Raw genomic sequence first — 22,392 nt, 5'->3', positions numbered from 1 at the left:
CTGCGACCCTGTAGAACAGGACAAGCGGCAACAGATAATGGATGGATGGATGGATAACTGTCAGGTGTCAGCCCTGCGATCACCTGGCGACTTGTCCGGGGTGTACCTCGCCTCATGCCCATAGTCAGCTGGGATAGGCTCCAGTTTGCCTGCGACCCTGTAGGACAGAATAAGCGGCTACAGATAATGGATGGATGGATAACTATCAGGTGTCAGCCCTGTGATGACCTGGCGACTTGTCCAGGGTGTACCCCGCCTCTCGCCCATTGTCAGCTGGGGTAGGCTCCAGCTTGCCTGTGACCCTGTAGAACAGGATACGCGGCTACAGATAATGGATGGATGGATGGATGGATGGATGGATAACTGTCAGGTGTCAGCCCTGCGATGACCTGGCGACTTGTCCAGGGTGTACCCCGCCTCTCGCCCATAGTCAGCTGGGATAGGCTCCAGCTTGCCTGCGACCCTGTAGGACAGAATAAGCGGCTACAGATAATGGATGGATAACTGTCAGGTGTCAGCCCTGCGATCACCTGGCGACTTGTCCAGGGTGTACCCCGCCTCTCGCCCATAGTCAGCTGGGATAGGCTCCAGCTTGCCTGCGACCCTGTAGGACAGGACAAGTGGCTACAGATAATAGATGGATAACTGTCAGGTGACAGCCCTGCGATCACCTGGTGACTTGTCCAGGGTGTACCTCGCCTCTCGCCCATAGTCAGCTGGGATAGGCTCCAGCTTGCCTGCGACCCTGTAGAACAGGACAAGTGGCTACAGATAATGGATGGATGAGACTGACTTGTGTTCCAGTGTATAGTGGCTCCAACCTGAACTTCTATCCTGCTCCTTTTAGCCCTTCCCTACTGACTGACAGCGAGTCTGCTGACTCTTACAAGGACTCTTAGAGGAAAACAGAAGAAGAAGAGGAAAAGTGGAGTTATTGCTGGATCTATTTTCAATTTCCTAGCGAGACTTTAAAGCGAAGGCGGCGCTGATTGGGCAGCGCGGAGTCACGCGGTGTTCACTCGCTTCGCCTCGCGCCCGTCTGCGAACGCGACTCTGCCTGATCGCCTGCCTGCCTTCCTGCGCGCGCGGCTTCTCGAGCTCTGTGGATTATTAATTACCGAACCGGTTTCTTCTTCAACACCGTTTTAAACCCGTTTTTCTTTCCGTGAGGCGGTTTCTCCCCATCATGGGCGACAAAAAGAGCCCGACCAGGTAAGAAACGCCACCGTTTGGACATCCTGTTGGTTCGGCTGCTGGGTTTTATTTTCTCTCTCTCTCTCTCTGTGTGTCTCTCTCTCTCTGTGTCTCTCTCTCTCTCTGTGTGTCTCTCTCTCTCTGTGTCTCTCTCTCTCTCTGTGTGTCTCTCTCTCTCTGTGTCTCTCTCTCTCTCTCTGTGTCTCTCTCTCTCTTGTGGCTCGCGCTGCGATTCAGACGCGTTTTTTTCCCCTCGCGCAGTGTTTGTGCTGCTCCTCGGTTCGTGAGAGAGAGAGAGAGAGACACACACAGAGAGAGAGAGAGAGAGGGGGGGAACAGTGCAGCTATGGCGGCTTCTCTTCTCTTCTTCTCTTCTACTCTTCTCTTCTCCGACTGACTCGAGCAGCTAGTCACTCACAGACAAAGGGAGATTTACAGGAGGACACACCGGGCCTCGTCAGCGGGGGAAAAAATGTATTCACTGCTTTTTCCGGCTGTGTCGCAATTTTTTAGCCAGAAAGGACGTTTTTGACGTTTAGTTGAACCCGTGATATCGTTAGCTTTAGCCTGGAAGCGCGCTAACGCTAGGGCACAGTCGGACGGGTAGTGTGTGTGTGTGTGTGTGTGTGAGAGAGAGAGAGTGTGTTGGTTGTATTGGAGGAAAAAAAAAGAGAGAGAGGGAGAGAGAAAACCTGTGCTAGTTAGCAAGCTAGTCCGGATTTCAACCAGTGTCGAGTTTGACATGTCACTTTATATTACTGTAATAATAATAATAAGCGTCCGTGAGTTGATGAAAGACGAGTGAAGTTGACCTGATAGAAATGTTTTTGTTTGTTTGTTTGTTTGTTTGTTTTCCAGGCCGAAAAGACAAGCCAAGCCGGCGGCGGAGGACGGCTACTGGGACTGTAGTGTGTGCACATTCAGGAACAGCGCCGAAGCGTTTAAATGCAGCATCTGCGATGTACGGAAGGGCACATCTACTAGGTAGGGCTTTAACCCTCTTTCTTTCTTTCTTTCTTTCTTTCTTTCTTTCTTTAATGCAATCCTGCTGCTGCTGTTGCACATCAACTTCTAACACAGCCTTGTGAAGCTCCTTTTTATGCACTTCTTCTTTTTTAATAGAGAAACCGCTTTGGGACCCAAAGGTTGCTGGTTGTTGGCTTGGATTAGAACTTTTATTGATCCCTTTGGGAGGGTTCCTTCAGGGAAATGAAAATTCCAGTCGCATCGTTATAGGATAAACAGGATAGGATAGAATCTCATCTCTAGCCGCTTTATCCTGTTCTACAGGGTCGCAGGCGAGCTGGAGCCTATCCCAGCTGACTACGGGCGAAAGGCGGGGTACACCCTGGACAAGTCGGCAGGTCATCACAGGGCTGACGCATAGACAACCATTCACATTCACACCTACGGTCAATTTAGAGTCACCAGTTAGGCTAACCTGCATGTCTTTGGACTGTGGGGGAAACCAGAGGAAACCCACGGGGAGAACATGCAAACTCCGCATAGAAAGGCCCTCGCTGGCTACAAGGCTCGAACCCAGAACCTTCTTGCTGTGAGGCGACAGCGCTAACCACTACACCGGCGTACCGCCTGAGAATAGAATAGAAAAAAAAGAGAACTTCTGGATAAATTAAGTCTTTAGGAAACTTCTAGATAAAGTATTTACATATACAAATATTAAAAAGATATGAAAAAAAGTCCAGCAGGAGAGGTATTGCACATTGTCCAGTGTTGCTTTTTTTCAGGTTAGATTAGAACTTTATTGATCCCTTTGGGAGGGTTCCTTCAAGGAAATGAAAATTCCAGTCGCATCATTATAGGATAAATGGGCGGCACGGTAGTGTAAGTGGTTAGTATGGTTGCCTCACAGCAAGAAGGTTCTGGGTTTGAACCCAGCGGCTGGCGAGGGCCTTTCTGTGTGGAGTTTGCATGTTCTTCCCGGACTCCGGTTTCCCCCACAGTCCAAAGACATGCAGTTAGGTTACTATGGGATGGCCTTGGGCTGAGGTGCCCTTGAGCGAGGCACCGAACTCCCAACTGCTCCCCGGGCGCTGTTAGCATGGCTGCCCACTGCTCTGTGTGTGTGCATGCTCGTGTGTGTTCACTGCTTCAGATGGGTTAAATGCAGAGAGGAATTTCACAAGTGTGTGATGAATACAGTTGTGCTTTCTTTCTTTAAATCAAGTCTTTAGAAAACTTCTAGATAAAGTATTTTACATATACAAATGTATTAAAAAGATGTATGAAAAAAGTCCAGCAGGAGAGGTATTGCACATTGTCCAGTATTGCTTTTTTTTTTTTTTTTTTGTCAAGCTAGATTAGATTAGATTAGACAGAACTTTATTGATCCCTTTGGGAGGGTTCCCTCAGGGAAATTAAGATTCCAGCAGCATCATTACAGGATAAACAGAGAATAGAAATAGAGAAAAAAACTTCTAGATAAATTAAGTATTTACATATACAAATATAAAAAGAATAAGATATGGGGAAGAGAGGAGAGAGAGCTGCTCCTTCCCATCCTCCTGTTAGAAGAAGAGGAGAAACCTTTTATTTGTCACATGCACAGTGAAATTCATCCTCTGCATTTAATGCATCTGAAGCAGTGAGCACGCGCACCCCAGAGCAGTAGGCAGCCACACCAGAGCGCCCGGGGAGCAGTCAGGGGTTAAGTACCTCGCTCAAGGGCACTTCAGCCCAAGGCCACCCCACGTTAACCGAACTGCATGTCTTTGGACTGTGGGGGAAACCGGAGCACCCGGAGGAAACCCATGCAGACACTGGGAGAACATGCAAACTCCGCACGGAAAGGCCCTCGCCGGCCGCTGGGTTCGAACCCAGAACCTTCTTGCTGTGAGGTGACTGTGCTAACCACTACACCACTGTGCCTCCCCGTGTTACCCCCCCAGAGAGGAGCTGTACAGTCTGATGGCGTGAGGGACGAAGGAGTTTTTAAGTCTGTTCGTCCTGCACTTGGGAAGGAACATTCGGTCACTGAACAGGCTCCTCTGGTTGCTGATGACTGGCATCATCCATGATGTTCAATAGTTTGTCCATAGTCCTCTTCTCTGTCACCGTCACCAGTCTCCAGCTTCATGCCGACCACAGAGCCAGCCCGCCTGATCAGTTTGTCCAGCCTGGATGTGTCCTCCTTGGATGTGCTGCCCCCCCCGGGACACTGGCGACCACAGACTGATAGAACATCCACAGGAGTGTTGTCTGATTAGCTAAAGAAAAACTGATGATGTGATTATCAGTTCAGGCAAGAAAGAAAGAAAAAGCACAAATTTTTAAATTCCTCTCTGCATTTAACCTATCTGAAGCAGTGAACACAGTATACCCAGAGCAGTGGGCAGCCATGCTTACAGTGCCTGGGGAGGGGTTCGGTGCCTCGCTCAGGCGCACCTCAGCCCAAGGCTGTCCCGTATTAACCTAATCTAACCTAATCACATATCTTTGGACTGTGGAGGAAACCCACACAGGCAACATGCAAACTCCACACAGAAAGGCTCCCGCCGGCTGCTGGGCTCAAACCCAGGACCGTCTTGCTGTGAGGCGACCGTGCTCACCACTGTACCGCCCAACTAACTGTTTTTGTTTTATCTGTAACCGCTTATCCCGTGCTGGAGCCTATCCCAGCTGACCATGGGCGAGAGGCGGGGTACACCAGCTCATCGCAGGGCTGACACAACCAACCATTCACACTCATGGTCAATTTAGAGCCACCAGTTAACCTAACCTGCATATCTTTGGACTGTGTGAGGAATGCAAACTCCACACAGAGAGGCCCTCGTCGGCCACTGAGTTTGAACCCAGAACCTTCTTGCCGTGAGGCGACAGTGTTAACCACTACACCGCCCCTGTAACTAACTAACTAATTTGTTTTTCAAGAGCGAGCAGAAGTGTATGGTGTAAAGTTGCACATCTTTCCATGTTCTGGAGAACACACACACACACACACACACACGCGCGCGCACAGCTTCTTGCATGTCTCTCGTCCAAAATCCACAGCTGTTTACAGTGTGATTATGAATGTGTATTCTCCAGATGTTTATTATTCCAGTGTATGGCCTGGAGTCCTCATACAAGGCATTAAAGTTGCCAGGTGTTCATTATATCCTGTTTTTACCTCCCTGACAAGTGCGAGACGAGTTGGTGTGACATGAGAGTTCTTGTCTGGTCGAATGCTGCTGTTAGGGAGTCTATTAACCGTTAGGAAATCTTGTGGTTCTCAGTCGCTTCCTCTGCTGTAAGTGATGCGTATTTGTCAGCGATGATAAAGTGCTTCTCTGGTACAACTCCTGTGTGACGCACAAGTGTGAAACCAGCCTGCCTGCCTGTGTTTGTTGTTAACTTGACGCAGAGTACCCTAATGGCAGCTGACAGTTTATCGGGGTGGTGAAATTTTTTTTTTTTTTTTTTTTCCCCTCTTCTTCTTCTTCCCTAAATTACTGTTAAAAGCCTAAATGCTGCTTTTTCAGAGAGGTTCGAGTTTGTATATTGTTTAGAGACTGTGGGACGATGTGAATTTCGTGAAACCCAGTCATCTTGTTGTTCTTGTAAATCGAATTAGCCCCGCGTGTCAGTGCGTCGCAGTGTTAATGTTGTTGTGTGAGTGTGAGAATCTGCCAACACTTCTCATCAGCTGACTGATGTGGTGTCTACAGCTATGAGTAAAGTGGAGCCCAGGTCAGGAATCCCCATGCGCTAACCTTTTCATCTGCGGTTTTACACTCTGTGCAGAACTGACATCTGAGGGGAAAGTTTGTGTGTGTGTGTGTGTGTGTGTGTGTACCTTGTGAAGGGGAATACAGCTGTCCTGCAACGTAAGTGTCGATAACAATAACATCTTCCTTCCAGAGTTGAATGAAGTTTTTTTTTAAAAAAAGGAAAAAAAAAAGTGATTTGCAGGAAGTAGATGAGTAGGATTTATGGTAATGGAAGAAAGTATTACCACGCACGTCAAAACACCAATCTGTCTCTCCCCAGCAACTGCCAAGCCCCTGTCAGCTTGGTGAATAAAAACCTTTAAATGTTTCAGAGAAAAGAGACACAGCCCTGTTTGATCGGAGACATTTAACCTTCGATGGCCGTGATTGTTTGCTGATGTAAGAAATCTGGCTCTCGGTTTAATGAGCACTAATTAGCCACCTTGTGCTTGTTTTGATGTGTTCCAGCAGCGTATCGGGGAGAGTGGCTTGCGCGTGCAGCAAAATGACACGCACTTGTGCTTGTTGGCAATTTATCTTCTACTCTCCTCGCCTTTTATCTAGGTTTCCCTTTCTGAATGAGCCTTTGTGTAGCTATAACACATTTCATTTGCCAATTATTTCACCTTTTGATGGTGTCGAGTTCAAAGAAAACCGTCCGCCCTCAACTGATGGAGCATGCGTTTGTGCTCTTTTATTGTCTGCGTTTCTTAATGGAGATGGGGTCTGAATGTTTAGTAGTTTTGCCTACTTTTTTTCTTTTAAAATTCATTGCAGTTCAATCGAGTTTAAGATGTTTGGTCTTGCCATGGTCTGAAATATCATACAAAGGTGATCAGTGATTTTAAAAAGGGTCATACACATTTACAGCACTCAAAGATTATACGGCAACACGTTTTAAGTACATCTAAGCTGACTTGCGACACATTTGGGTGACGTTTAATAACTAAATTTATGCTGTGTTCACACTTATACTGGTACAAAAGTGGTATAACTGTATCGATACAAAGTACACCGGTACAGTTTAGTGCATCTGTCCACACTAGCGAGAAATGTTTGCGGTTTTCTTTCACGGTAGTTGAAATGCGCGTGTGCGAAATGTTTCCGTGGTTACCGAGTAACTTCCTTCCGAGAATATGGCGGATGAAACAACGTGTGTGTGCTTTTTGTCGTCAGTGTACAGTCTGTATTTCTGGTGGTCATTTATTCAGTCGAATCGTATAAAACGTGCGAGGCAGTTGAGAAAGAAACAAACGAATCTCCGTTCTTCACTGTTTTATTCAGCGAAGACATCGATTGAGGTGTGTGACTTTGCGCATGCGCATTATATTTGTATCGATACAGAACCGCTTCGTCTGTCCACACTACGCGAAGCGCTACTGTACCGGTACGAAACCCATACATTTGTACCGCTACAGTACCGGTACAGTTGCTAGTGTGGACAGGTGTTGCGGTACGAAAGTAGTTTCGTATCGGTACAAAATCCCTAGTGTGGACAGGGTACAAGTCGATCGCACACTATGACTGAGGTGTCTTCAGCGGCCGGAGCACTTCGGAGACCGTCGCGGTGTGTTAGCGTTAGCCGAGGTCATAAGTCCTGCCACGTCACCGATGCCAAAGGCAGAGAGGTCGATTCCTGACGACTCCTCACGGAAGGCACACGGATAAGGATTCCGCAAAATGATACAGGTCGTTAAGAGACTCAAAAGTACAACTGAACCCGTTGTGACCTTTTTTAGAATTGCAGTCTCAATCAAGTTAACCAACCCCTAATCGTACTCGTTTATCACGTGCCGCCACTTCTTCTCGGTCTCCTGATTTTTATCGATTCCAGTGCGTTTTAATCATTCCTCAGCTTCCACATTTTACTCGTGCACCGTTTCCTAACCTCCTCACAGCTTGTATGGTTATAAGAGGGGCGTGTGAGACTATAACGACCAAATATCTATATCTGATTTGAAGTTTCGTGTTTTATCAATGCCGTGGGTTTACTAGCCTTGCTTCATATACCTACCGTATTTTCTGGACTATAGAGCGCACCTGTATATAAGCCGCATCCGCTCTATTTTAAAAAAAAAAATTAAAAAAGATATACAAGCCGCACCGGGCTATAAGCCGCAGATATCTATGTTGAAAAATTAGATATTTACTGCATGTACAGAACGATTTTGTACTGTAAATGTACATGTATGTACCTGAACAGATTCTTTCCGAACAGTGCCTTTTAACACGGCAGCAACTTTGCTGATTAAAACGGAACAGAACCAAGAGAAAATAACCGGTATTTATTTACCTTCATTTCTCCTGTGTTTGAAACCACAAGTCACTTTAATCATCTTCGCTGGATTTGAAAATAATTACCAGTTAGTAATTTGTCGTGCGTGTTCTATCTGCTAAAGATCTGCTAATTCTTCTTTGCATTGATTTTTCGTCTATCTTATTTTTGATTCTACTTCCGGTTAGAGCGCCCCTAGCGGTGGAAGAAAAATCCACAGAATAGCCGCACCTTTGTATAAGCCGCATGGTTCAAAACCTAGGAAAAAAGTAGCGGCTTATAGTCCAGAAAATACGGTAGTTGTTCATGCAAAATGGGGAAATGCAGCGTAGGATCCGCACCAAAAGTATACGAAGTGCATTCTCGCTGTTCCGGAGCAGAATAGATTTGCCGCCGCTGACAGAGAGGCTGTGTTATTCTGCATCCATACAACATCTATTAAAGCTACGACTCAAACACGGTAAAACGGAAGACGTGCCGTCTCTAAAGACTAAATGCGTAAAATATTAAAGTGCGTCATGAGTCATTTGCGTATTAAGTAATAGGACTTGTTCCATGCAGCAGTGTAGACTGAAACCTGAACCACAAAAAAGCAGCGCGCAAACACACTCCAGGCAGCCCTCAAAGAAAATTCAACTGTCCATTTGCATGTGCTGCCGAATTGAATTAGTTTTCCTGCGCACCAACCTCAGACGACCCCAAACCACCATGTTCTAACACTGCAGCGAAAAGCCTGAGAGCAGAGCCGCAGAACGCGACACCTCGTTTCTGTATCAGCTTTCACGCTGGCCGTTTCTCTGTACACGTATCAGCCTCTCGCAGGCTTCAGGAAGTGTCCATTAGGACTTTCTTAAGTTGATTGATGTGTGGGATCGGAGGGGAAGTGCCAGGCAGGCTTTGTGTTACCTTGATCTTCGGTGTGGGTGTATATTACTACTACTTCTCCTGCAGATTCCTGCTGGCCGGGCTGCTCTGCTCTGTACGTTTTGGAAGTTTTATGTTTGTTTCGTGCTCGAGGGGAGTGTTTGAAGTATCGCAGTAGTCGTTCTAGGGTTACGTTTTGGGTTTACTTTCTCCTCCCTTAAGACCTTGTACATTCTTGTATAATCTGAAGGTCAACTTTGCAGCGATAAATGATTGATGCAGATTTGAATAATAATCCGTGGAGGCAGTGTGAACTTGACCTTTATCTAATGTAGTGCTATCAGTTAATCACAGCAAAGCCTCCACGTTGGTTTATAAGCAGTAGGCTCTCCTTCAGCTTCCCTTTCGAAGCTGCCACACACACTTTCCAAGCAGGTCATTCGAATGCTATCAGTCTTTGACGAGTGTGATGTGTTAAGCTACAGCACGCAGTTGAACATAAGTCTGAAATTGCCATTTGTGGGCGACCTGCTTCATGTGTCAAGCCAACCAGATGGAATATTAAGTGTCTAATAGCGTGTGAATTTGTTGCAGTCTGCTCAGTTGAAGTGAAGGGTTCGTTTATAATTTGATGGGAAATTAAGGCTTTAAGTGCTTAATTCCGGATGGAGTATGCTAATATTGTGTTTAAACGCTACCTGCTCATGCAAACGGTAAGGCGACGGGCACAGATGGGGGGGTGGGGGTCTCTCTCTGCCCGTGTTTGATATAAAATGATTGGAGAGATTTTTATAATCCAGGGATTTTCCTCACTGTCACTTAAATTCAAGTTGTGCATAATGGAGTTACAGAAGCCGTTTGTGCTGCCTCCTTTTTATTTTTATTTTTTGGTCCGTGTCCCTCATCCCCTGCATCGTTAATCTGCCCTGATGTGGTAATTGGGGGGGATTAATTTGTTAATAAGTTGTGCAGATTTCTACGAGTGTATGAGCACAATAGCTCTTTCAAAATCTTGCTTGCTGGACTGTACAGTATGCGTACACAATTTTTGCAGCCTGTTTTGTAGTGTGACGCTACGCAAACTACAAGCAATCGCAGACGAGGCTAGCGATCTCTCGCTTGGAGAGATCCCTGCTGAAGTGTGCCTGATCGCCAAAACACGGGAGATGTCAATCATGTGACTTTTTTTTTTTTTTTTGGCTGTGGTGATTTGTTTCTGCACAGTTTTGTACAGAAAGAAAGGGGGAAGAAATGATCGGAAAAACATGGTGGAAGGAATAAGGATCGACTTTGTTGCCGAGCCCCAGAATTAGTCTGTGACGGGAAAATTGGGGCTGAAATTGTGTAGTGTGTGCGTTCAGCATTTTGAGAGGTTAACATGTACTTTGTTACTGCGCCTAAGGTTTTAACAATTTCCACAGATTCAAAGACCTCGGTTTCTGAATATTAAAGAAAGAAAAGTAGTTAAAGGGGTACCAAATATAATATACAGTTGCTGATGTGACAAAGTAACATATTCTTAAGTATTCTATCAAATTTATATACTAGAAAACAACGAAATATCTTGGTAATTGTAAATATAATACTTTATACGCTAAACCGCACAAGAGTCGCCATTTTTAAAAGACCGTGACGTCAGCGCTACCCACTGCACTAGCGGAACTCTCCGGAATAGAGGAGATAAGCGTGTAATCATGGCGTCGGGCGCATCAAGTGAAAGCGACAGCTCTGTCGAATCATACGAAGAGATCCCGCAAGACACACTGCAAGCAGGCTATGGCTTAGAAGGGTACCAGTTTGAACCTAGGAGAGGTACTCTCGACTCCGGTGATGAAATAAGAGAAGAAAGCTCGGATGATGGCGAGGATGAGACTGATGCTGACCATGGGCATGGCGAGCGTGGGGCAGAGCGTCTGCGTGCAGGTGACACGGCGTGGTGCTCGTGCAGAAAATGTAACGTGGAGTTGCTCACGAGTCCAGCAGAATTTATTTGCTGCAATGAGATAGGCGCCACCCGTGGACTTGCGAAATCGTCGCAAGAGGCAGAAACGGGTATTTCACACGTGCTATTCCCAACCTCATTGAGCCAACACAACTGGGCACATACATGCGTCATGAGTGTTACGCAGAGAAAATGAACGTGCATTCTGATTGGATAAAATTAATATCATGGCGGGCTGTTCAAACTGCGGAAATGGTTTGCTCGAGCTACTTTCAAAACACTAACTTTCCAACCTTAGAACAAAAAACTTTTGTAAGTCTTGAATAAGGTTCGTTAATGTGTGTGTTATTGTTATATTTACTCTATATATTGCCCTCTGTTCCCCTTTAAATTAAGGAACTGTTTTTTGAATCGACCTCTGGCGACTTGGAAGCACTATAGGGCAGCGTTTCTCAACCACTACTGGGCTGCAAATAATTTTTTTTTTTTAACAAGTTGAAGCTCATTTTTACTTGTACAAAAAGTCCTTCCCACGCCAAGTGGCGCACAGGGCGGTGCCGATCTCAGTTTCCGTAGCCCTCGGCTTCTCGCCTATTATATAGCTAGGGTTACAGTGGGGGGCTAGTCCTCTGGTAACCGCGAGAGTTTGACTCCCCACTCGCATCCGTATTGTAGTGTGCCTACACGCGGACCACTAGGCGGACACGCTAACCACTAGGCCACTCGCCGGTCAATTTTACTTGTAGTAGGGTACAATTGCTGGGTTGCATCTGACGTCCCATCCGTCTCATTAAGTTACGGTCACACTACAGGTCACGATGGGTTATTGATGAAAGTGAAGCATTTTGGTGGTGATGTAAAGGTGAACTAAAAGTCACACAACAGGTGAACACTTGACTGTCACGCCTTTGTGCACTCGAGTCTGGCACAGCTCGAGTGGCCGCACACGCTCGCGTAGCGCATTGTGCTTGGGACCCAGTCGTTACGGAAAATACCCGATACTGATTTGAGTGCAGTCAGCATGTGAAAACAGCTTTCGTATTTGCACAAAGACTTTGCGAAGTATTATCATTATCACTGTCACGTTTGTTTCTACCCAGGTTTATAATGCTGTTTAATTACTCTGCTTTCATTTGGGTTTTGTTTTTGTAAATATCACGCCTGCTAATAAACACTCTTCCTGCACTCAGGCCATTATTAAAAAATGTTCTGTTTCCGGTCCACCGGCCGGGTGAGTGCCGTTTGTGCGGGTGAAATTTTTTTTTTTTTTAACGCCGGTTTTTCGACATTTTTTCGGGTTCGTAAATCTAAAATCGTACTTGACATTTCCGCATTCCCAGGGCTTTCCACTAAGGCTCATACTAGCCAGCCATGACAAATAAGTAGCCAGCCGGGGGGGGAGTTAACACAAAATAAACTTCTGTGCACGCAGTTCCCAGGATTAAGTGTATTTTCCACAGACCATTTATTTATTCACTTTACTCAAATACAAAGTAAAATGGCAGTAAATCTTTTCTTTTCTTGCGTATTGCATCATGAGGCGTTCCTGGCTTGTAAATCTCTTATTTTCGGTGCATGACACATTCACGCAGCTGAGCATGCTATGAATTAACAACGACAACGGTCTGCAGTGGTGGCTACACAATTAAACACTCAGCGAACATTTCTCCATTTGTGTATGAAAATACACTCCAACCACTCAGTTTGGCTTCATTTACAACCAACGGTGTCTTTTGATGCCAGCACGTAATTGAACGAGAGAAGACTGGTTTACCGGAGACAAAATAAGTGTCATCTCTGCTTCTGTTCCCTCCCCGACACACTACTGCCTCCGCCGAGTGCGCGCGCACTCTGAACTGAATCAGCTCTGCGCATGCGCCGTGCGGCACAAAAAATGGCAGCCACCATGAAGGAAGGCGATCCGGAGTTTTCATCATTTGCTTAAGTGTGAAATTGCAAAATGGTATTCTAGCGAACAACAAAATAGTAAAGATTCAAAAAAACAAATCATTCAGTGATCATTTTAATAGTGTAATTTCATCCGAACTAGGCCTAACGCTCGATTTAGAACTACAAAAAGTCCGTGTGTCGGACATTTTAAGTACCTTTGTAAAAGTTTTGCAAATGTTGCAGTCAGCATTTAAAATGCTAACTTAGTTTTTGTACAAGTTTCAGTTGATTAAACTGTCATTTTATTAAATGTGTCTGCTTTTGTAATAAAGTACTGAAAGAAAAAGCAAACACAGCATTGCGATTTCTTATCCATCCATATATAATAAAAATAAATTAAAAAAAAAATTCCTCCCTCCCGACTGAAATTTTTTTTGCTTACCCGGTGGACAGGAAACGGATTTTTTTTTTTTTTAAGGATGGGCTTAGATCCGTCCACCGCCGTCTATCTCAGTGTTCTGATCCCCAGATCTTTAACCCAGCCACGTATAAAAAGTTGTACGCCTCCGTGCTCTTCCAGGTTTTCATCTGTGTTTCCGTGTAGAACGATGTCTGCAGCGCCAGGTAGTTTGAGATGTCGGGGAACTCAACGGATAGATGACTTTCCAGCTTGTAGGAAAAATCCTTTTGTTAGTGTGTAAGGATCTCATCCCATTGAGTGGTTTCTATATCCACTTCTTTTGAGTGTACGTCTGGGTTTTAATAACTTGCTTGTTTGCTGGACACAAACATGGCAATAAGTTCTTGTGTTAATGGACCAGACTCCACTTTTGGATCATGAATCCCTTTTGACTGAGAATGCCCTGCATGCATGGGTTTGGCTTCTGGCACATCCAGACAGTTTTAAATACAATACCTACAATTAAAAACGGTTTGTTTTATTGCGTTTATTTAATTCCTGGGCTCCCATCTGTAACAGGGAGTGATGTCGCATCCCATTAATACACTTTACACTAGATTATTAGATTCTAATAGAAAAGATGAGCCAAAATAATTGAGGATCTTTTTTTAATGGGCCCCGACTCGTTACAAGTCTGAATAGGTGGGCCTGAAAGCGGAAAAGGTCGAGAACCCCTGCTATACGGTACTTCTAAAGTTAAAATTGTTGTGCAAGAATGGAGTTATGGTTTGTGTGAGGGAAATGTTAGACTTCAGCCTTGTGTGTTTTGGTTCGCTAAAACAACACACCCAAACAGACAATTTTTTTTTTTTTTTTTTTTTTTAAATGGAAAATTAGGTTCTTAAGGCTTTTCAGTTGCCTTTTTCGTTTAGACAAATGGCTAAAACATGGGCTTCACCCGTCAGCACAGGTGGGAGTCTCGAGTGTGGGTTTTTGTCGAGTGTGAAACTCGAGATCAGCAGTGGGAAAGATTGTTGGCAGAGGGACCCTGTAAAAGAGTTGGAGCCACAACGCGCTCTCTAAACTGCCCCGTGAATCGGAACATTGAGAGCGAACCAGATGACAAGGCACAGGGGAGAAGAAGGAAAGGGGAGAGGGACAAGGAGAAAGGGAGAGTGGGGGGGGGGAGCAAGTGAGTGAGTTGGACCATGCTGTGAGAGTGAGGGGAGCGGCGGTTTGATGGACGGCAGTGCAGGGATGTGCTCACTCAGCCGAGAGGCTCCCAGAGGGAAGGCAGAATGGAGCACATCATTACGCAGCGAAGGGAAGTGCTTCTCTCTCTCTCGTTCCCTCACTTTTATTCCCCCGTGCACCAGCGCCATAGCACTTCAGTCATTCAGTGGAACAGAGGGTGGGTGTTTATCTGAGCCTTGTGCCAGTGAAACCACAACATGCAGTGATCAAGGTTAAATCACGTAAGTGAAACCATGCACAAACAGTAGTTTTATGCTTGAGTTTGTCTGTCAGTTGCCTGGAAGACAGTTATTTTTCGGAATGGATAGCGCAGTGTTGCACTTTCAGTCCTTCACATGAGCCAGTTTAACACCAATATACAACTTTTAGAATCAGTCATCACTTATGTTGGTTACAGATCAGTCACACAGTGTATTCGTGTCTCCTCTGGTCTAAGTGTACGTAGGCGTGGTTTTCTGGAGTTGGTAAAACCAGCTGTCTGAGATGCAGTACTCCAGGGCTCGTTCAGTTACTGCTTAATACCATTCTGTTTACTCTTGGTTAATCGGTTTGTTTTGGTTTTTTTTGCTTAGACGTGTTAGGAAATTAAATTCATCACGGCCCATGACCCATGAAATTGCTGGACTGATTTGCACTCGGTACAGTTTCTGGCTGTCATTAATATATAACCCTGATACAGCAGTTTCCCAACACCATTCCTCCATGTGTGATAAAACTCCTGCTCAGTACACTCGCTTCAGGCTATAATCCTTGTGTGGTGTCACCAGTAAGAGGATTATCACTATTGTCTTATTACATGCTGACATCTTTCTGTGTTTTGCTGTTAATATGCTTAAAGGCCTCGTATAATGCAAACCTGAATTTTCCTCGGTTTTTCAAATTAAAAGAGCTTAATATAGTTGAAATGTTGTTAAAGTGCCACTCGTTGCACAGTCCGTAATGTTGATTTGGCGAACCTAAGCAGCGAAAACGGTCCATTTTTGGATTAGTTTTTTTTTTTTTTTTCTTCGTCAGAAACTAAGACGTTAAAATGAACCACCCGTTCACCTTGCAGCAGGTTAGTTCTGCCTGTTTACCTTGCAGCAGGTTAGTTCTGCCTGTTTACCTTGCAGCAGGTTAGTTCTGCCTGTTTGCTTTGCAGCAGGTTCTCCATGCCCAGTTACAACAAGCTCTTAAACTTTTTTTTTTTTGTGTTCTATTCCTGACTGCAAGAATAACACTGGGGAACACAATTTTTGTTGTTAGGTCTGACAGCTGTTTTTAACTAACTTTTGGGTGCGGAATCCAAAACTGGTCTCAGTTTTTCTCTATCACATCAAGTTTTTGAACTGTAGGATCCCCGTTTTCTTAAAAAATATGAAAAATACTGTACTTAAAGCCTAGGTCACAACCGGATGTACGTTTTTTTTGGCCGTGCGATTTTTGCCGTTTCCCAAATCGCTGTGTGGGTTTTTTTTTTTTTTTTGGTTCGTGGAGAAAGACACACGTTGGCCGTAAGTTTGTCTTGCAACCTGAAAAAAACGTAAGCGCCCGTAGTGCGTGTTTGACATGACAAAGAACCTCGTCGGCCAGTCTACGGCTCGAAAATCAGCGCGCCCTCCGTGCGTTTCTTGCGTTTTTTGCACGTAGACCGGCCGTAGGAGCACGTACGGCCGGTTGTGACCGAGGCTAAACAGATATGTGCTTGTTTTATAAAAATTTACAAATATTGACATACAATGAAATACGAAAGAAACAGGCATGACTGCAATGTTTATTTAACACTATGTTTTTACAAAGGATATGGCTACTGGAATTATAATTGTGTGCAAGAAGAAGAAACCTTTATTTGTCACATGCATACTTCAAGCACAGTGAAATTCATCCTCTGCATTTAACCCATCTGAAGCGGTGAACACACGCACGCACTCAGAGCAGTCACACCAGAGCACCCGGGGAGCAGTCAGAGGTTCGGTACCTTGCTCAAGGGCACCTCAGCCCAAGGCCGCCCCATGTTAACCTAACCTGCATGTCTTTGGACTGTGGGGGAAACCGGAGCACCCGGAGGAAACCCACGCAGACACAGGGAGAACATGCAAACTCCACACAGAAAGGCCCTCGCCGGCCGCTGGGTTCGAACCCGGAACCTTCTTGCTGTGCTAACCACTACACCACCGTGCCGCCCGTGCAAGGAGTGTTCAACTTGAGGACTATCGCGTTTGATGCTCCAACAATAGTCAGCCATCATATGTACATCCCATCTACCCTGATAACGTTCTTCCATAACCTTCAAATAGTCTTACTACAGCTAATCAGTGGAATTTTGCTTATCTGGAGGGTAAGCTGTGGAGAAAAAACTTGACGTGCTAGAAAAAAAACTGACTGCAATTTTGGAATCAGCATGCCATAAAAACGTACTTTTTTTGGTTTCATTATGACTCTGGCTCCAGCAGACAAGGCTGTTCTACACACGTTATGTGCAGTAGCTTGATCCTCATTTCACAAGCAAGGCAACAAAAACAGAAAAATGTGGGATATGGAACCTTTTTAGAAGCGAACACGCATTGTACTTTCTTATCTTTGAAACGCTGGCACTTGTAATTTCATTGACACGATGTAATGTATTAAATGTTCCCAGCCTGATAGTTTAGAGAGATTATTTGGCTTTATCCCTCCTGTCTTTTTTTTTTTTTTTTTTTTCTGAAAGGTTTGTGTCAGTAGCCTGTGGTGATCTGTTGCGGTTTAAAGAAGAACTATACCAGCGCAAAGTATCTTGGCGTTCTTAAATGCAAATCACTAAAGCCCCGTTGAGTGTTTTTTCTGTTTGAGCCTCATACATGAAGAGCTACTTTATTGCATTTCTCCTCATTAGTTTTGCAGACCGGTCTGGTCTAGACATAAAAATATCCCGTGAAATGTTGTCTCTGCTTAGCAGCATGCCGTATTGCCCAGAGCCTACTTCAGCTAATTCGAAACAGGTTCTGTTTACACAAGATGGGAGAAGGAGAAACAAGTGCGCAAGGCAGTTGTGGTTTGTCGCGGATCGTGTAAGAAAAAGGGAGGAGAGGAGAAGGTGCAAGCATGTAGCACACGTGGCACGTCAAAGAATGCGGCGGGCTTCTGCTGACAGATGAAGCTACAAAGCGTTTAGCGCTGCCACACCACCTATCTGTCTGTCTCAAAGAAGTCAGGCAGCATGTGGCACGAAAGGTCAGCTGGGGGAGGAAACCCTCTATTATGGACAGATGATGGAGTCAGCTTTTTGCCTCCGGAGACAGAGCACTTACTGTCAGTGAAGCATTGACTGACTTGGCACAAGGTTCATTGTGTGTGCTTTCTTTCTTTCTTTCTTTCTTTCTTTCTTTCTTGCTCCCCCCCCCCCCCTTTGTTTTAACTCTTGGCTTTCTAAAGTTGGTTCTGTATTCTGGCAGCACTTTAGGAAGGTAATCCTTATCTGCAGTGTTTCTCATCACGCACCATGGGCTGGAAATTATACGTATAATTTTTAGCGCTTATATTTTGGGTTTCATTGCTATGACCAGGCATTACGGCAGCAACACTAAGACAAAGACTGGTATATCCGATCACGTCCATCAGCTCAACCGTACTGGAGACTTCCAAATAGGGATGTTAACCGATGACCGATGGTTGACCGAATCAACGTCAACCGGTTAATTTTTTTTTTTTTGGTTGTCGGTTAAAAAGAAAATCAGTCGTTTTGAAGCTGCCGATTTTGGAGTGGAGAACCTGGAATTCTGTGTTGTAAATGCTTGGGGCATGCCATGCTGTGTAAGGATGACAGCTGACAAATCAGAAACACCCATTCAGTCATGTCCCGCCCTCCCACACCAGTTGAAGACAGCTGCCACTCGGCGAAAGAAAAGTGTAGACACAGGCTTTTTAGCTTACAAATTACTATTTTTTTTTTTTTATTATTATTATTAGAAGGCACATGGAGGCACATCCTGCCTTGGCCAGTGCATTCTGAAAGTATGTTTCGGTCTGTAGCCAACAATGCATGTTACTGCAGATCATATCTCTCCACACAGACTAAAGGCGCAGATGCCGACTTTTTCACGGCTGAATCGTGCAGATCCGATTATTATTTTTTTATTTTATTTTTATTTTTTTTGGGGGGGGGGCATTGGAGTGTCTGAATAATTTAATCAGAGTAAATTCTGTATTACAATTACTAAATAAGCAAATGCCGTTACAGTCCATGAAACATAGGAAGTAGGGTATTAGGCAGAAAAAGAAATTTACCAGTCAAAAATAATATTTTATATAATCCTGATAAGCGCCGCAGGTGCGAAGACGAGCGCCGCAGGCGCGAAGTCCCTCTAGGGGGGTCTGGGGGCATGCCCCCCCAGAAAATTTTTGAAATTTAGACTTCATTTCCTGCATTCTAGGACATTTTCAGGGTGAAATGGCGTGTAATTTTTGATCAGAAATATTGCATATTTTTACTTTGTATTTTTTTCAGTTTCACTCCTGAATGTATCAGATGTATGTATGGTGTTTGATTTGGTAACAAAAGTGAAAAGAAAATAAACAACAATGAATTGTATATAATCTTTTGATCTAGTTACAGTATTTAATAAAAAAAAAAAAACAACAGTATTCTATTTTACCATACCCCAATGAACCCCCCTTGTTAATCAATGTATCACACATACCTTTTCTGTCTTTTTGTGGAAAAACGAATCAGTTTTTGTCACATTCAATTTGGGGCGTTTGTTGGGATTCATCTTGATCCAGAAGAGTGAGTCAGCAAAAAAAAATGCGGTTCTCCCGCCAAGAAAGAGGAAACTACAACGCAGGGTGTTTGGCAATTTTCGACCAATCAGAATTCGCGATTTATTCAGTCCGCATGTTACAAGATTCAGTGCGGGCCAAAATGGCGGAAACGATGAAATATTCTGATTTTTCATTTCAAGTTTTCAGTATTTTTCGTATTAAACTGTGTTTCTTACGATTTGTAAATGATGGCGGAACCACACACGGACTGGCCATCGGGAGTAGCGGGAGTTTTCCCAGTGGGCCGGTGGTTCAGTGTGGGCCAGCGGAGAAAAAAAAAAAAAAAGTTGCGCGCTGGCCTTTAATATGATAAGCAATGTTAACAGTTTCTTTAACAAACTGTTAACATTGCTTATCATATTAAAGGCCAGCGCGCAACTGTAATAAGCAATGTTAACAGTTTGTTAAAGAAACTGTTAACATTGCTTATCATATTAAAGGCCAGCGCGCAACTTTTTTTTTTTTTTTTTTTCTCCGCCGGCCCACGCTGAACCACCGGCCCACTGGGAAAACTCCCGCTACTCCCGATGGCCAGTCCGTGTGTGGGCGGAACATAACTGGATTTATCGGATGACATGTGGGAGTATTCATGTGCGAAAATTTTCGGCATTATCGTCCGTTTCAGTATCCGTCTGTGTGTATACTTGCCCGTTGAAATCGGCAATTGCCCGTCAAATTTACGGGTGGACGGGTCTCTGCCTAATACCTTAATAGGAAGTATGAGAAGAAAACAGTAAATCAGAAAGCTGCGCACATTTGCGCAGCTTCCGTGAAAACGTGCGCAGCTTTCTGATTTACTGTTTTCTTCTCATACTTCCTATGTTTCATGGACTGTAACGGCATTTGCTTTAGTAATTTTAATACAGAATTTACTCTGATTAAATTATTCAGACACTCCAACCCCCCCCCCCCCCCCCCCCTTAAAAAAAAAATCGGATCTGCACGATTCAGCCGTGAAAAAGGCGGCATCCGCCAAAAGGCGCACCGTTTGCATCCCTGTTTAAACTCATAGGTTAACCGTAGTTATGTAGTTTTCGCCATCCCTACTTCCAAACGACAGTCACACTGAATCCAGAGCTCCAGACTCACTTTTTAAAGAACCGTCCCGAAACTTTGTCTCCGCCATCCCCAGCTGAAACCTGACCATCTTATTTATTCAATTTCTTTCGTTTCTGATGGTGTTGGCTTTCTTGGGTGAATTATTTGTACTGCTATAACAATCGGCTGTTTTTGGATTAACCTGACGATGTGTTTTATATACTAAAGACTAAATAAGCATGAGCATTGGTAAGAACATCACAATTATGCAGACCGTATTAGCAGAAAACGTATGTTCTGAACACCCAATGCAATTCTATTCAAAAGACGCAGTGGAGAGATAAAGGGGGTGGGGGGAAAAAACAATTTAGGTTGCAGATTACTTTTTAATATGCTACAGTAAAAGCACGCCACTTTAGGAGATGCGCGGTTTCAAACAACTATTTTATGGTGTTTTGATAATGCGTTATGTGTCTGGTCACTCAAATGTACTAAATAGCCTTTTTGTCTTTGAATGCGCTGTTACTGCTGTGTAATAACCGATGGTTCTCATTTTACACTGAGCTAGGTTAACCTAGGCTAAAAATAGTTGAACGTAGGAACCATCTGATAAGGTTAGCCAAGTTAATCCTCTATAATTTAGGGATGATTCTCCGCAATCATGGGGAAAAAAAAAAACACGGAATCGCTTGTCTGAAATGGGTTTTTGTTTGCATCCAGTTTCAAAACGCAAGAAATTCAGTCTATGCAGCTATACAGCGACGTGGGGGGGGGAGAGGGTTTGTTTTTTTTTCCAGAAAGAAATCAAATCTCAGTGTAAACTAGGTTGTCCACAAACTGTCAACATCCCACCGTGTTGTACATGACATGATCATCATAGCTTATGATCAGTGTGCATGCTGACTGGATAAAGACATCCGGGGATTACAAGCGGGATCACCTCACCCCAGACAAAACAAAGCGGCTCACGATGTTGATATTGAGGCTCGGTTTCTGTCCGTTTCTTCATCAGTTCGAGTTCATTGCGATTTCTGTGACTTGAGTACTTTGTGAATTTATGGTGACATTTCATCATGCACATGCAGGGTTCGACCTTAACGGTAGTCCGACTGTCCGGGACAACCAGATGTTTGGTTCGGACAAGTCAAATCCGCATCTGCCTGTCCGACGGGACAAGTTGAATATCTGTTGAAAATCACCATTTTTATAGTCATTATTCAAGAGTTACGTCAATAAAGTTCCAACAGAATTCTTGCAGTCACCTTGATCTGGCCGTATTATCATTTATGAAATTCCATGAAAGCAGAGGTGCGTGTGTGTGTGTGTGTGTGTGTGGGGGGGTATATTTAAAAAAAAAAAAAACACTTTGTAATATCTAATTATGGATTATTAGAATTTGGATTCATCAAAATTGGAGAAATGGCAATCGGATACCACAATGAAATAAATAATCTGTGATGAATCATTTCATTTGTACTTTTTGTATGGTACACATTAACGATTGCAAATGTCGTAAAATATTTCGGGGGAATTTTACGACAGTGCTGAACTCGCTCATGGTTTTTCATTCGCAATGTCATTCTGTCCCCCTTATATCCAACTCGTTTTCTTTGTTTCATTTATTTAACTTTAATTTATACTCCAAGTTTTACTGGATTAATCAAGATTTTAACTTTTATTTCCTTAAAGCTTTGAGTTTAGATGAGTCTAACTCTTAAAACTGTAGATCAAGTAATGGGTTAGAACGCCACATGCACCATAATGGGGCTTTGGATAGCTTTTGTTTGTTAGTCTGAGTTTTATTGAAAAATTATAACTCATTAAAGCCATGATGAATATCATAACTATACCTGCTTTTTGACCAACTTTGTTAATTACTTTCCTTTCATTGAACTAGTAAATCCATAGTAATAAAAGGGTTACGGTCAGGACAAGTGAAGAATCTTGCTGCTTGTCCGACTAGACAGGTGGATTCAAAAGTTGATGTCGAGCCCAGACATGATGTCTTATTTCATTCTGTCGTCTTTCAGTGCAGCTGAAGCCAAACGTT

General features: G+C 44.1%; 1 protein-coding gene across 3 annotated transcripts in view; it reads left to right on the top strand.

Moving 5' to 3' along the window:
* Positions 1–1,002: 1,002 nt before the first annotated feature.
* Positions 1,003–22,392, top strand: part of rybpb (RING1 and YY1 binding protein b) — a 47,125-nt gene continuing 25,735 nt past the window's right edge. Inside the window, exons 1-2 of one of the 3 annotated variants that reach the window (XM_060919250.1) lie at positions 1,003–1,212; positions 2,053–2,178. In XM_060919250.1, coding sequence (XP_060775233.1) covers positions 1,187–1,212; positions 2,053–2,178 — 152 coding nt within the window. In that variant the 5' untranslated portion in view covers positions 1,003–1,186. Of the gene's footprint in view, positions 1,213–1,341; positions 1,669–2,052; positions 2,179–22,392 lie in introns of those variants that run through there. The other 2 variants (XM_060919251.1, XM_060919252.1) reach the window with 2 other exon arrangements.

Source organism: Neoarius graeffei, chromosome 4 (assembly GCF_027579695.1).
Source record: "Neoarius graeffei isolate fNeoGra1 chromosome 4, fNeoGra1.pri, whole genome shotgun sequence".
Lineage (NCBI taxonomy): Eukaryota > Metazoa > Chordata > Actinopteri > Siluriformes > Ariidae > Neoarius > Neoarius graeffei.
The sequence above is the reverse complement of the archived record's forward strand: the minus strand, read 5'-3'. Positions and strand labels throughout refer to the sequence as shown.